Source organism: Aedes albopictus, unplaced genomic scaffold (genome assembly GCF_035046485.1).
Source record: "Aedes albopictus strain Foshan unplaced genomic scaffold, AalbF5 HiC_scaffold_98, whole genome shotgun sequence".
NCBI classification, from domain to species: Eukaryota; Metazoa; Arthropoda; class Insecta; order Diptera; family Culicidae; genus Aedes; species Aedes albopictus.
The window spans coordinates 34220-50087 of NW_026917842.1; the positions used below are offsets into that span (position 1 = coordinate 34220).

General features: G+C 39.2%; 2 protein-coding genes across 2 annotated transcripts; one reads left to right on the top strand and one right to left on the bottom strand.

The window, feature by feature from the left end:
- Window positions 1-241: 241 nt before the first annotated feature.
- LOC109422594 (cytochrome b-c1 complex subunit 6, mitochondrial) lies at window positions 242-1109 on the top strand. The gene is made up of 3 exons (XM_019697398.3): window positions 242-376; window positions 498-605; window positions 743-1109. Exons 2-3 carry the CDS (start codon window positions 519-521, stop codon window positions 914-916), a joined length of 261 nt encoding a protein of 86 aa, XP_019552943.1. The 5' UTR covers window positions 242-376; window positions 498-518; the 3' UTR covers window positions 917-1109.
- An 8316-nt stretch (window positions 1110-9425) lies between these two features.
- Window positions 9426-15121, bottom strand: LOC109402812 (rabankyrin-5). Its single transcript, XM_062844102.1, has 4 exons — window positions 14942-15121; window positions 14640-14878; window positions 12206-14368; window positions 9426-9940 (listed from the first exon to the last, which is right to left on the bottom strand). The coding sequence occupies exons 1-4, from the start codon at window positions 15104-15106 to the stop codon at window positions 9808-9810; spliced, it is 2700 nt and encodes an 899-aa protein (XP_062700086.1). The 5' UTR covers window positions 15107-15121; the 3' UTR covers window positions 9426-9807.
- Between the last annotated feature and the right edge of the window lie 747 nt (window positions 15122-15868).

A 15868-nucleotide genomic window follows, 5' to 3' on the forward strand; every position in this document is an offset into this window, starting at 1 on the left:
TCTCTCTTCATTTTTGACAACATTCGTGTGGGGTGAGGGAGAAAACAACCCAATGCTGAGTAAAAACTATAAGTCGTTAAGCCAAATTTGAGTTTTTAGAACTTATTCTTTGGGTTTAAATATTTTTCAGTGTACATTTCCGTGTAAATTTTTGTTAGCGTGATTACCGTTTTCTCTTTTCTGGCTCTTTCATCATCGCCTTGACGAATGATGATGATGGTGATGGAATCTTCGATGACGATAGTGATCTGTCATTCTCTTTCCATCATCCATCACAGTGTCAGTGTCAGAGGCAGAACCGAGCGAGAACTGAGTTCAAAAATTTGTCCCAGAGTTATATCATCACTTGATATAAACTATTTCGGTAGATTTTTAGGTAAAGTACAAGTTCTTTTGCCAAAAAATACATTTTTTAAGGTTCTTGTAATCATGGGGAGTCCGGAGAATATGAAATTTGTGTGGAAATGGTTGTTTTTAACAAAGTTTACTTGTTACAGCCTCGACAGGTCTACAGAACGATGGCTGCAAGACGTTTCCTGGCATCCTTTTTCCCAACTGTGAAGGCACAGGAGGAGGAAATTGTCGACCCACAGGTCGTTCTACGGGTATGTTGAATATTGTGCTTTAGTCGATTGATAGGAGTATTTCCCAAATTGACAAATAACATTGTAACTATGTTACACATCCCGCACATAACCTATACCTATTGATTTGTTATGATTTATTTTCTCCACAATTTCAGGAAAAGTGCGCTGAACACGGTACGGCTCCACAGCTCTGGGAAAAGTACCAGGCCTGCAATGACCGCGTTAACGGCCGATCGAACACCACCGAAACCTGCGTTGAAGAACTGTTCGACTATTTGCACGAATTGGACCACTGTGTAACGAAGACCTTGTTCTCCAAGCTGAAGTAAACGTCCTCGGGGCGCTTGCGGTCAAACAAATGGGGACGAAGAGGCTTAGGATTACTCATTTAGTTTATTGTTATGTCCTCTACTAATCGGCGGTTACCTGGGACACGATCCACTGCGGTGTCTAACAATTTTGGTGAAATAGTTGGAAATATGTTCAAACAACTCGGAAAATAAAGCCTCCCATCGGACATGAGATGTGGACTTTTCATTTATTATCTACCTATACATGGAATTCACGATGCGACACTTTTGAAGGCATATCCTGGCAGAACTGTGATTAAGGACGGACAAATTGCAAAACAGAAAGAATTCACAATCTAGTAAAGATCGGTGACAAAGATTTTTGTAGATCTCAAAAGATTTTCAAAAAAAAAAAACAAAGAACAGCGATTGAAGTATTCCAAGAGAGAAGTACATTTTTAAAGTTCGTACCGTGAGGTTTCCATTCACCGCTCGTTTCATACGATTTGAATTTAATCACATTAAACGAGCGGTGAATGGCGACCTTACGGTACTTCTTTTATCTGGTTCCCATTGACACCTTGGCTGCCTTACCCTCCTAAGATGTTACGTTTTCCGCACTACGATGGCGTAATTCACGTTCAGCGTGAGTTTTGCATATCAATCGTTAGTGCATGTAGGGTATACAGGGTGTTAGGTTCATGAGTGCAAACTTTTTAAAGGGTGATAGAGGACCATAAATGGTGAAAAAAGTTGTTCTACGCATATGGTCAAATCTCAACCGTTGCGTAGTTATTGAATTCCCCATGTTTTTGACGCTTATTATTATTATTATTATTAAGGAACATTCACTCATTTAACCAACATTGCAATGACATTTTTATTCCACATTTGATTGAATTACAGATTAACATTATTTCATCACAGCTTGTAATCAGGCGTTGTTCAAACAAAGGTGGAGAAGTTATTCAGCAATCTTTTCTGCAAAGCGCGATACAGGCTATACAGTCGGAAGTAAACTGTGTTATATTAGCCTCATATTAAACTTGTATTCAGCTATAATAACCTGCTGCGAAAACAAAAACAAATTGAAGTGCGAGGTGCAAATTATAGTCCAATCATGTTTATTTGTCGCATCTCAACGTATTTATAACACACAAGCTCTTCTAAAAATTTCTCAACTCGAGATTTGAACTCGTGATCTCCCAATCACCCGTCGCATGCCTTGCCGACTACGCCATCCTGGAATTGGTAACTTACTCGCTGAGAGTGTAACATCTTCGCAATGCTATGAAAGATCAATATTCAGATTTATGGGAGGTTGTAAATATTGATTTAAAAAAGTTGTGAAGATGACTATAACTTTGAAATTGCAACGAAAATTAGCAAATGTTTCGAATATTTTGCATTGGTGTGCAACAGTCATCAATACATATTTAATAATGAGGAACATTCCAGTACTGCTCTATTAGAATCACTTTGACATGTTGTTGAATCGAAAAGTGATAATCGAACAAATAAATCATAAACCCGTTTGTATAGCTTACAGTTAAACCATTATTGAACGTTCCCACAATAGCTGAAGTATTAAACTTCGAAAGCATTTGTTCAACTTATGTAGACCACAATAATCAGCTACCGGAAACTGTGGAACATTAGCTTTTTAACGCGTAGAAAAAAGTTCTTCTTCAGCATATATTAAAGCTAGTAAGGGCAAATCGAACAAACAAAAATTGCTGACGTTTGTTAAGCTTATAATTAAATTGCTGTTCACATACGTGCCAAATGTTGCATTTTGGCTTATTAACAATGAAAATAGCATCATTTCAGCTTATTATTCAGGATTTGGTTTTGTTCAGCTGTGGATGTTATAAACCAGCAATAGTTCGACATGCATGTTTATTAATGACTTCGAATCGTTCCTTGGGTTGCCTTGTCTGGCTATAACTTTAAAATGGTCAAACTTTTCGCAATTTTTTTACCCTTATTCGAAAGATTATTAAATTTTCTATCAAATGGCATCTTTGAACCGATTGGTTCAGTTAAATAACTAAGTTTTCTAGAGCAAATAGCTCATAAGTAGTGTGTTTTAATTGGTTTTTGTCAATTATCTTTGAAAAATGCGTAATAATTTAAAATTCTTTCTTTGGCAAAGTTGTGGTCCCGCGATGCGCAAAACGTAGACATAATCGATCGTGCCCAAATTTTGCACACTTATTTGGGTCCGGAAATGGGATCAAAAAAGCTTTGACCTGATGGGATACCATTGAATTTTTCAATTTTTCATATAAACGATGACACACTCTATTGAACATATTTACGAATACTACAATTTAGATGTGTTAACGCAAGGTAACATAATGTCAGGAAATCGAATGTTTTATGATGTCAAGAATATTACCCAGAACATCAGAACCTGATGTTTTCAGATGTTTTTAGTTGTGAAAAAACATTAGATTTAAATGTTTTCTGATGCATGTTTATGTATGTAAACTAAGGTGGCCCGGGTGGCCCACACTTATATGAAAAACAAAAATTTCGAAAAATGCCAAGTCTTACCTCCTCAATCAGTTGTTTTGGACTCCCAGAAGCTACGTTCAAAATTTGAGCAAAATCGGTTGAGCCTAACGGGGCACTCAAAACGCTTGAAGTTTGTATGGGAAAACTTGCCAAAACTTTGGTATTATTGTAGGTATAGGGGGATTAGGAGCATAATGGACACCCGGGGCGAAATGGACGTTTTTGACGAAACCGTTTATTTTTATGCTAAACTTTTAATGCATAAGTGTAAAGAAACAAGCCATTGTTCTATTTTTTAAAAATACCATTTATATACCTCCAAAATATTCAAAATATTATTGAAATTGAAATAGGGGTAGGCGGGGCAATATGGACACCCGGGGCAGAATGGACACCCTCAATATTTTAAAATATGCGAACTTTTTTGAACTTTTAATGAATGGAGAATATATTCCATTTGTCTTAAACGTAGTTTCAGGAAAGAAACATTCGAAATTAAAATTTTACTTGATTTTACACGAAAAAGTTGCGTCCTCTGTTTTTTGTGCACGGAAATTACAATTTTCACAACATCTAAAATAAGATTTAGTGATTAATTTATTGCATGTCGATTAAAACCTGATATTCCTAGAACACATGCAAGTAGTTTTGCTGCATCTACATGCTTAACATGTTTATATTTTCTTCTTTATTATGTCAAAAATCAAGTTTGGAAATATCTTCTGCTGCCGGGGCAAAATGGACACTCACCTTTTTGAAAGAAGCGGCAATGGAAAAATATAACCTAAATCACAAACCAACCAAATTCTTCGATTTCAGTATATTTTCGGTTAAATGTTCACTGTAGTAGACATAGGGTGAAACAAATTGGTCAAAAAATGACAGCAGTGGAAAATAGTTGTTCTAGGCACAGTTGTACATGCCAACAAAAACGAAGCTTTATCCAAAACAGCCTGAATTTAAATTAACCGAATAAAAATGAACTTCTTCGGCGTATTATTCATCCATAAGAGTTGTTTTGTAATGAAATGACTTTATAGGTGTAAATAATGTGCGAAATTCGTAAAAGTCTCATGGTGTCCATATTGCCTCATGGGGGTGTCCATTCTGCCCCGTATGCTTGAAGACGGTCATGAAAAACTAACATTTTTCATGACATTTTTTGAAGTGGATAAATAATTTTTCTTCGTGAGCATTCTTATGCAATAGATGCTAAATAGACTTTAAAAGGATACATGTATCAAAAAACTAAACTTTTTTGATATCTTGCCAGGTAAAGTTGGCAAAAACCTTAGGGTGTCCATATTGCCCCGCTTACCCCTATTTAATATTATAATGCTCTTTTTGCTTTACAAATGAATTTTATTCAAAAAATCGAATTTCACTTCAGACTTTAATATCTCAACACTTAATTTTCCAATTGCGTTTAAATTTTGCCAGAATGTTTATTACTCATGCTGCTGTAGCATGGCACATACTTTTCTGGTATTAGAAACGATATACTATATGTGAACAGTAATTTTATATATATTTTCAATTTTCAGCAAACGAAAAATTCACCTCACCTGGCCGATTTTCTATTAGATAAAACTATTTTTATTCGATTCAAAAATGATTACTTTAATGAAAATTTATGTACTGAACAACTAAGCAAGGGTGGTTAAATTTGAACTACGCGTCTTCTTTTCATAGCCTTGTAAAGTTGCCCGTTTTATAAATTGAACAGTCCTTATTCGTACCATGGTACAATTATCTTGAAATGAGTTTCATACTGATAATTGTCTTCATTCAAGATAGCCTTGGAATAATTTTCTTGACAACTTGTACAGTCGAACACCACCAGTGTTTCCCAGGCCTTGAGTGGATACAACGTTGGTCTATTGTTTTCAGAGCGCTAGAACCACTTATTCTCTTATTTTTTCAAAGTTTCTGCTGAAGTATTATCACTGTTTGTTCTCCAATCTTACTGAAAGTAAATTTACGTTTTCGGAGCCAAATTTTCACAAAACTATAAATAAATCATTTAAAATACAGTAGGGATACTCACTAAACAGATTAAATTTCTGCGTGAGCCAAGATTTTCCGCTTATTTGAAATGTTTCATGATTTTGCGAATGAAGTAATCAAAGATTGCCTTGGTGATCGCGACGTCTAATCAGTTGAATCAGTTTACGCTGTTAAGTGAACCACCGTTTTTAGATGTATCTTGATGTTTATGAGAACATCGGTTTACATTACATGACGTTACTTTTTCATGTAAAATTAGAGCCTAATGTCCTTGAATGTTTTTTGATGCGCATCGATATACGCATGCAAACAGGCCATTGACAAAGGAAGCTCTCAGTTAATAATGATCGGGACAGGCAAAATTTTCACTTTTCAAAAAAAAAAAATGTTCAATTGGGTTCTTTAGGGGTATCCGGATTATTTCATAATCGGATTCTCCGCCCAAAAACTAGTCGAAATCCAAAATTTCATAATTTTCAGAGTTCGGGAACTATTTTTAAAATGCATTTTAAGTTTGTACGGGGAAAATTTTTTGTTCGGGTCGAACTGTCATTTTATCGATTGAGCTGTCATTCTATCTACAAAAAATAAAACTGTTTTGTTAATTTAACCATCAAAACAAAGGTATTGGAATCCAATAAAATCACGTTATACTCAAAAAAAATGAGCTCTTTCGATTAGGCTACAGCAAATAGCAATATTTTATTCATTAAACTGCTGTGACTGTTCGAAAATGGCATCAAATATTCTCAAATTTTTACTGTAGGATGATCAACTAGTTGTGGATCAGTGGACAGAATTTGAAAAATATCTGGCTTATCTGCACGAAGTTATAAGCATTTTAGAAAAAAGGTAGAATTATCCGATAGCCAACTTTGAGCTGTTATACAGTGCCGGATTTAGGCTTCGGGGGGCCCGGGGCAAACCCTATAGAGAAGGCCCCCAAAAGCAAGATTAAAAAAAAAAAATAAACCATATATTAACTTTTTTTTTGTCAATATTGTGTAATTCGTATATTTTTTTAAATTTTAACTGTTTTTTTTTGTTATTTCTGAAGAAATCATGATACTGTTACGCATTTGTTTTGTTCATTCGAATATTAACTTTCCTTCCATTTCTTTTCAAATGCTTTAATGATGTAGTATTGTTCTTTGAAATATTCAGGCCCAATTTTGCGTACTTTCGATGTTCTATAAAAAGTTTATCTTTGGGTTAGGGATTTAGGAGGAAAATGTAGCAAAAAAAAATCAAAAACGTCGGTGAACCCCAAAATATAGATATGCATAACCGCTGCTCCGAGATATTTTTGGAAACTAGGTTCGCAAAATTGATCCGAATTTCCCAAACATCTCCAGGAATCATTATCATACCATGAAAACATCTGTTCTCGACGAACATGATACAGATGGGTTCAATTGTTGTCAGAATATAATCGTGTAATCAGCAGATGCATGTATAATCATTGTCAAATAAGTGATTGAATTATTAAATTATCAATGAAATGACATTTCTGTTGATCCACAAATATCGTTTGATTTACTCTGAAAAACTTTTGTATTGTTTAAAAACGCTATTAATTTTTCTATTGAACCAAATACAAACTTTCACGAGGTTTTAGAGAAACTCGCGCACATCAAAGCTAGCAATAAACATTTTTTTCTGAATACTGTATACCTCTTTAGAGATGAATTTGCTGCAATCAAGTATTAAAACTAATTCCTCAAAATAGTTATTCTGGGAAATACACTTCAATACTAAACAACTCTATTGTTTTTTTTTAAATTTCCGATGAAAGGGCCAAATTATTTTGCATTGATGAATTAATTGGCAAAACAGTTTAATGAATTTATAATGGTAGCTCATACTGAAGAAAAAATCACACAAAAACTGCAAATTCATTCTAAAAATAGTTCCAGTGCACCAAAAATAATGAAGTTTAGGATTTTGATTCGTTCTCAAGTCCAAATTTAGATTACGAAATAATCAGGATACCTTAAGGAACCCAATTACAACCAGTCTAGGATAAGTGCATTTTATATGGTTTCGTATAACAAAATATATATAGTGCTTCGGGATTATTGGAGGCCCCCCTCAATCGGGGGGCCCGGGGCACCTGCCCCCTTTGCCCCCCCTTAAATCCGGGCCTAGTGTTATACCTATCTCTGAACTCAATGAACCGAATGCAATGAAATTTTGACCATTTATGACTTGTATAATGAGCTCTGAAAAACGCTTGACTCAATTTTAAATTATTAGCAGTTACAGCTATATTTGATAATTTGTTGAGAAGGGAAAACTTTGCCTTGCCTGTTGTAGGAGCATACTTCGTCTCAGTGGGGACATTATGCACACGAGAATAAGAGCACACTCGGGGGGACAATTCTCGGATACTTTTTCAAAACGACGTATCAACATAGGATTTGCGTGTATTATACGTCGTTTTGAAAAAGTATCCGAGAATTATTTTTTTTGCTAATCAATCAATTTTACAACATTACAATGTCGTATTTAGGCATAGAATAAATGATGCAAGGTGTCGAAATTCTAAAGTTTTTCATCTATACACTAAATTCTTTTTTTACACGATCTTTTTTTACGCGGTTTTATTTTACACGATTTTTTTTACACGATTTTCTCGAAATTACGCGATGTGTTTTTGGAAAGATTCTTCTCTCCTGGTCGCAAATTACTTCCGATGGGGCTCAAATTTCTACCAGAGATCTCTCTTATCATCCTTGATACCCTGTCAAAATTTTAGGATGATCCGATAAAAAAAGTTTTGAAAACTTTTTTTACACGATTTTTTTTACGCGGAACAAAAAATCGCGTAAAAACAGAATTTAGAGTATTCGGAAGTGTTGCTTGGCTGAATTTCTAACTTGTTCGCACTGCAAGATTTGCTATTGTGCGTTTCCTCTTTACGTACACGTCTTGTGTACACGGCATTTCTGGAGGATTTGCGCGCGGTGCAGGTCTAGTCCGTTGTCGACCGGCTGTCGATGAAGCCGGCTTGATAACTTCCCACGAGCTAATTCGTTTTTTTGGGATAGCACTTTGTAGGCAAAGTAGGAATTCAAAATGGTGATCGATCTGAAGTTCTCACATTCCAAATGGTCGGCTTTCATGTGAATGGAGCAGACTAACTCTTCGTGCCACTCCTGCGACAGCTGCCCGGTTTCCCGGATCCTGACTATCATGCGGTGGCCAACTTTATTGGGCCCATCTAGATGAGTTCAACTGCGATACTATCCTCATCAGCTGCTTTGTAGGTTTTGTGTAAGTGAATGGAATCCTTATTTTTCCTTAGCGTAGGAGTTGGATGTTTTCGGTCCTCTGCTGCACTGACGTTGCCTTGGTCTCCCGTACCTACGTTTATCACACCATTCAAGTGATCATAGACGTGCTGCTTCTACCTTTTAATCACCTTCCGTGTTTCTTTGGATCGGGACAGCAGTTCAAATTCCTCACACTCCACTTCGACTTCTTCTAGGCGGCGTTTTTAAATACAAAACGTGCTGTATACAAGCAGCTGTTGTATTCAGCTTTTTGCGCTGAAAATGTTAGTTGGGTTGTACCGTGGCGGTCGCCGGTACCGTACATTGTTGATAACGGAAAGTTGCTCGCAGCCTGCCCGGTGCCACCCAGAGTTGCTAATGGATCTCAAAGGGATCTGAATTACGCAAAATACCCATTCTTGCAAATATATTCAGCTTAGGGTTACCATACGTCCTGATTTGGCAGGACATGTCCTGATTTTAGTCAAATTTTGGCTAAAATTTCTTAACAAATCCGATGAGATTTGCTCATTTTTAAGAAAATACATGAAATGTCCTGATTTTCTATGCTGTGTTGATGGGAGCCCTAATTCAGCTAAATAAACTAAATGAATGACTATGCTAGAACAGGATTAAACGGATACCCAATTAATTTTTTCTGAAGAATTTACTCAGTTTTAAATAATACCTTTCTGTCAACAGTGAATGGCTGTGATGAATCACTACGCAGCTTAAGACAACAACAGTTTACAACTTATTGCATTTTGCATTGTAATTATAACATGCGAATGTTTGAAAATTGTTTTACAATTATAAATACTCGAGTATATGCATATGTGATCATAATATGTACGTACAGTTACCATACGCGAAATCGAAAGATAAAGTCAGCAATGTATGTAGGTACGTAGCTGCAGTCAAAATAATGCAGAACTTTCTAGCTTTGCCTTATCGAACGTCCGAACTGATTCTGGTTCAAGCAAAAAAAAGGACATTATGCAGTTACAACAAAAGTGATAGCTAATCAAAATATGCTGTTTGAATCGTCCGTCTATCATCGTTATTGTTACACAAGGTGAAATTTGATAAAAGAAAAGAAAAACAGTTTTAAAAGTTTGGTGAAGAAACTTACGCCCCGCTGCCGACTTGCAGCACTTCGAAGCAAACGCAGCACACCCGGACCGGTTTGTTGATTCCGAACTTGATAATCGGAACGTCGTTGTTGGAACACCGGCTGCACAGGATCCGACCGCAGTGACGACTGTTTTGGGATAGATGGGAAAGAGAAGTCGTCCATTTAATACATAATGAAGTATTAGAATTATTCTTCAAACTCTTCCGTTTCCAAAAAACGCTCTTTTGGCTATACAAACGATATATACATTTTACCTGATAGTCCATTCTAGTCACCACTTGAAGGAGATTCTAATGGATAATCTTCGGATCCCAGAATTCTGCAAGAATCCACAAAATGATTATTCCAGAATTCTTTTGTACTGTGGAAAAAAAGGGTTGTGATAATGCGTGATCCAACACCTGGTAAAGATTCCTTCCAGTATCCTGGAGAAGGATTTTCGCAAAGAAACCTGGATAGGATTCCCACAGAATCCTGAGAGGGAGGTTCTTCGAAAATCCTGAGATGGATTCGCTCACAATCGTGAAATGAATTCCTCCAGAATCCTGAGAAGGTGTCCTCAGAATGTTGTAAGGAATGTCTTCAAAATTCTGAGAGATACCTTAGAATCCTGAGAAGAATTTCCCTAATACCCAGAAGGTTTATTCCAGAACCTAATGAAAGAGTCCCCAGAGTCTTGCTTGAGGTGGATATCTTCTGAGACGGATTGCCCCTGAACCCTCAGACTTGACTTTAGAATTCTTAAATGAATTACGAATTGTCTCCGCAATCCACAACCCTTGGAGGAATTTCTTCAAAATTGTTATAGGCATTCTCCGAGAATCTTGCGACGAATTCCCTCCAAAATTCGGAGAAGATTACCTCCCGAATTTAAAGAGGGATTCCTTCAGAATCCTGAGTGGGATTCCTTCAGGCTGATGAGAGGGATTCCGTCAGAATCCTGAGAGGGATTATCCCAGAATACTGAGAGAGATTCCACCAGCATTGTAAGATGGATGTCCTCAGAATCCTGAGCATCGATTATACTAAAACCCGGAAAAAAGATTCTAGTGAAATTCTAAGAGTGATTATCCAAGAATCTCGAGAGAGGTTGTCGTAGAATTGTGGCCTTCCACAGGATTCTCACAGAAGCCTCAGAGGGATTGCCAGAGAATCCTGAGAAGGATTCTTGCAAAAGTATGAGAGATATTTCTGCAGAATACTGGGAGAAATGCCAGCAGGTTCCTTACAGACATTCCCCCAGACTCTTGAAAATGATTGTCCCAGTTTGTCAGATTCCCTACAATCTAAAGAGGATTCCCGTAACGTGGGTAGATCACCTTAGAATGGTGCGTTACGGTGTAAGATCTACCACATTGCAACAAATTTTAATCTTGCTATTTTACTGCCTAAAGTGGTAACATACCAGATTAAAATTTGAAGTATTTTTGTAATGGTTATGCTTTGATTTATGTTTTGTTTTTAACTGCTAATAAACCTTTTTGTTTCAGGATGATTCAGGTAATTTTATTGTATAATAATGCCATGTTTTAAAAAATAGTTACTGTAACGAGCGTATCACTTATGCCTTATATGTATTACTTAATCCTTTAAACCTTTATTCTCTTTTCAGTAAAGAAGCTTACAACCATTCCTGGCGCACTAATCAATATTTTTTTAGCAAATCACCGTACACATCATCATATTGATACATGCGAACATGTTTAAATATCTATATCGATATCTGGAAGCGTTTGGTACGGGAGGTCCACGCTTCCATCTTTCCCCTCGATTTCAAGGTGTAGAATGTTTTCAAATATTGACTATGTTGAAATCCTTCTATCTCTTGAAATCTTCTCTGCGGTACATGCTGCGCAGTTGGCCTGGCCGTTAGACAAGAAAAATGATAGACTTGAAAAGTCTTCATTTTCCAGGATGCATTCAAGTAATGGCTGCGTTAGTGTGAGATTAGATTAGATTAGATTAGATTCCCTACAATCTAAAGAGGCATTTTCCGAATTTTAAACGATATATGTATTTGACTGCGAATAAAATTTCCTAGAAAGGATACATACTCAAATTAGGAGCAATCCCTACATAAACAAATTAGGAGGATACCCTCAAAATCCAGAGAGAAATTCTCGCAGGATTCTGAGAAAAATTTTCAGACATTATAACACCATGGGAGAATAAAAAGAAATATAAAAAAGAAGGCAGAACTTCCACAGTTAGGTACAGTCGAGTTGTCGAATGACGGTATTGAATCCGAAATCGGAATGCCGGATATCCGCAAACCAGTTGCGAAATTTAGCAGGAAAACATTAAAAAATAACAGTTATAAGCCGAAAGAGCGTTTGTTGTTCTATGTCACTTCAGGATAATTGCTAATGGAAGGGCTAAAGTCCTACTTACCAATGATGTTTCCTCATGGTCATGGTGAACTTGGTTCCACACTCCTGGCACAGCTCCGACGACGCCCACGGAGATTCCGTCGGTAGTTCGTCCAACAACCGGTGCAACAGCTGATTGGTGGCCAGTTTAAAGTTGAAAATCGTCAGACCTTCCTTGTTCTCTGCGCCCAGACAAGCGCCGTTCTTAACTAGAATCCGACAGAGCTGTGCCTGTCCTCGCATGTACGCTAGAAGGAGCGGAGTGTTCCCTTGCAGGTCGGTTGTATTGATAGGATACTTTGGCATGCATTCCAGGAACAGCTCTAGGATTCCCGCAGCTGTATTATCCTTCCCGCAGCGGCAGAGCTCATGGAGAGGGTTCCGGCCCTTCATGTTGACCACTTCGGCGTTCAGTTCGGACTCGGTCAGCAGCTCGCGGACTACGGCTATGTGGCCTTCGCGAACGGCAATGTGGAGGGCATTGTTACCATCACCATCGACGGCGTCAAAATCGGCACCGTTCTGGAGCAGTGCAGAAACCGCTCCGATGGTACCGCGTTCCGCAGCCACGTGGAGGGCAGTTTTCTGGGTAGCGTCCCGGTCGTTGAGACGAGCTCCAGCCAAAATGAGATTTCTGATGAGCATTTCGTTTTCGGATCCGGCTGCCAGATGGAGCGGAGGCGTTTGATTGACGTCGTGCACGCGAGAGTTGACATCCACGTGAATCGAAAGCAGGAATAGGACAGACTCCAGGTCGTCCCGCATGATGGCCAGATGGAGAAAGTTGCGGCCTCTTTGGTCCATTTGTTCCGCAGCGTTTGGCAGTCTTTCGAGAATATTTTGAGCCGCTTTGTTGTTTCTCACTTGCAAAGCCGCTGCGAACGGAGTGTTGCCTGATTTGTCGCGTATTTTAAGGTCTATTCCCGGGTGGCACAAGAGGATACCTATAATTTCCTCATGTTGATTTTCGATGGCCACGTGGAGGGGCGTCTTCAGGTCGCAATCAACGGCATTGACATTCGCTCCATGATCAATTAACGTGTGAAGAACGTTTCGCAGACCCCACTGGCAACACAGATGTAACGGAGAAGCTTTGTCCTTAGCTTCTTCACCTCCTTGACCCTGCGGACCAGGTTGTCGCGGGGAATCCAGATCACAGCCACTTCGGATCAAGAACTGGGCGGCCGTTTCTTTGTTCTCATCAATGGCACGGTGTAGCAGCGTTTGAAGGCATCCTTCAGGACCGGGTCCCCAGCAATCGGTGTCAACTCCGTGTCTGACTAACACCGAAGCGATCTCGAATTGCTCCGATTCCAAAGCAGACCACAGCGGACAGTCACCCTTGTTGTCCGGTGCACTGAAGGATACTCCACGGGTGCACAAGACATCCACCACATCAGGCAATCGACAATGAATGGCCAGCTGTAGAGGCGACTCCTGATCTGCCGTCAAAGCGTTCATGTCAGCTCCATGATTTAGCAAGAACACGGCTGTCTTTGAGTCTTCCTTAAGAATGGCCTGATGCAGCAGAGTCATATCTTGTCCGTTACGAGCGTTCACATCTGCACCACCTTTTATCAGCAGAGGCACCAGATCATTGTATCCTAATGAAAGCGCTAAACTAAATGGTGAATCGCCAAACGCATTCTTCAAATTGAAGTTTATCTTTTCCGCCGTATCATCCCCGGATTTCACGTGTTCAATGAAAGCTTTTATAACTTCAGCGCCATTCGCTTCAACTGCGTAGTGCAGAGGAGACTTCAGATCGGCCACTACGGATTGCATGTTGGGCGATGCGCCTTTTTCCAGCAAAGCACGCGTCAAGTTCGACAGTCCTTGCGAGGCGGCCACATGCAGCGGTGTCAATCCGGCCTTGTTCACGTGGTTCAAATTGGCAAACTCCGCCAGAAACACGGCCGCATCTTCCAGTCGGTTCTGAGCCAGAATGTGCAATAGACTGTCGCCACTATCGGAACTGATAGGATTGGGTCTAGCTCCCTTCTGCAGCAGTAATCTGGCCAAATCGAAAGGCGGCCCGTCGGTGTGCGGGGGCATCAGGGCAAACTGCAAGGCACATTTTTCGTCCAGCGTGCGAATGTTGGTGTCCAGATTTAGCACCTCGTCGCTGAGCAACTCATAGATCATGTCCATATGCTGAGAGGTGATTGCGATGTGAAGCGGGGTGCTTAAAGAATAATTATTATCAGTAATAGAGTCATATAACTGCAGTGTGCTTTACAATTTCATTTCGACGATAGCTATTTCAACTTCTGAGTACTTAACAATGTATTACGCAAGAAATTCTCAGGAATTTGCCCTTGAAAAAAGGAAGGTTACATTTAGGAATCCCAAACATATTGTATAATAAAGATCATTACTTCGACTGAGAAGGGCAAGAAAGGACGCGATAAAACCGAAACGACACTGTTCCCCATTTAACAACTGAATCTACTTACTATCCTCTGATGTTCTGAACGTTCGGATCTGCACGACGTTTGAGCAGTTGCCGGCCGACGATCAGCATGTCTCGGAACGTCTCCGGGTCGGTGCACTTTTCGGCGTAGGTGCAAACCAAATGCAACGCCGTGTCCGAGGTATCCCGCGTCACCAGATCGATGTTGCAACCCTTGTCCAGCAGGAATTGTGCGGTGAATCCGTCACCACGTTTGATGGCATCGATCAACAGAGTGCAGCCCTATATGCGATAAATTGGAGGACTAGCGGTGTGGATGGTTTGTAAATTAGTAGGTTTACTTACGTCTGATGTGAAGGCGTTAATATCCGCTCTGCCTGTTTCCAGCAAGGTCTGAGCAATTCCTGTGCTACGACCCATAAGAGCTAGACCTAGCGGTAGTTGACCCTGCGGCGATAAGCTGTTCACAATCTCGGAAAGCTGGAATGGATACAGAAAATGAAGATTCATGAATATCGAATGATTTTAAATTGAACATTATTACAGTAGATGCAGCAAAATTGTCACAAGACCAGCTCGAAGGAGCGTTCAACATAGTTGGTTAGTAGTTCTCACACTACAGACAAAAACCAGCAGTTAAGCAGTTGAGTAGGTGAGAAAATCTAACGAATAACACATTCAGTTATTAATAATTGAATTACCAAAGAACAAAAACTGATATTGGTTTAATTGAGATAAGAGGTAAAACACCAGAAATAGTATCAAAATCTAGTATGGAGAAGTGCTCAATAATAGCTCGTTTAGATATTACAAGATCAAAACAATAGCAGACAAGATTTGTCGACCATTTTCTTGAAAAAATAAAAAAAAAGCCTTATAGCTAAGAAACGCTTCGGCACCGAAGACGTCCAAGTCGTTCGGATTGTGGCCAAAGGAAGGGACATACGCACAATGTCCTTCTTCTCGTTCAAAATTGGCATGAACTTGGAGTTGAAATCTAAAATTCTGTCCACATCGACGTGACCGAAAGGTGTCCTATACAGGGAGTTAGTTCACCAAAAACAGATCCGATGAAAATTCTGGATCCATTGAGCCATCGCACATTTGCCGGGACGCACATTTGCCACAAGTCTCAAGGAAGCTCCTATTCCTTTTACCGTAGTCGAGCCCCTCCCACCAGCGACCAGCAGTTGTCCCGATCCTGCGCGTGAGGTGGAAGACGGGGTCCAAACTTCAACTACAGTCGGAACTCGCTCGTTGAGCCACAACCTC

Bases quoted from the DNA above. Each gene is read 5' to 3' on its own strand.
- LOC109422594 (XM_019697398.3), top strand. From the start codon at position 519: ATGGCTGCAAGACGTTTCCTGGCATCCTTTTTCCCAACTGTGAAGGCA. The intron at 606-742 runs GTATGTTGAATA...CCACAATTTCAG, and splicing joins ACCCACAGGTCGTTCTACGG to GAAAAGTGCGCTGAACACGG.
- LOC109402812 (XM_062844102.1), bottom strand. From the start codon at position 15,106: ATGAATCTTCATTTTCTGTATCCATTCCAGCTTTCCGAGATTGTGAAC. The intron at 14,879-14,941 runs GTAAGTAAACCT...TATCGCATATAG, and splicing joins TTAACGCCTTCACATCAGAC to GGCTGCACTCTGTTGATCGA. The intron at 9,941-12,205 runs GTAAGTAGGACT...ATCCCAAAACAG, and splicing joins ACCATGAGGAAACATCATTG to TCGTCACTGCGGTCGGATCC.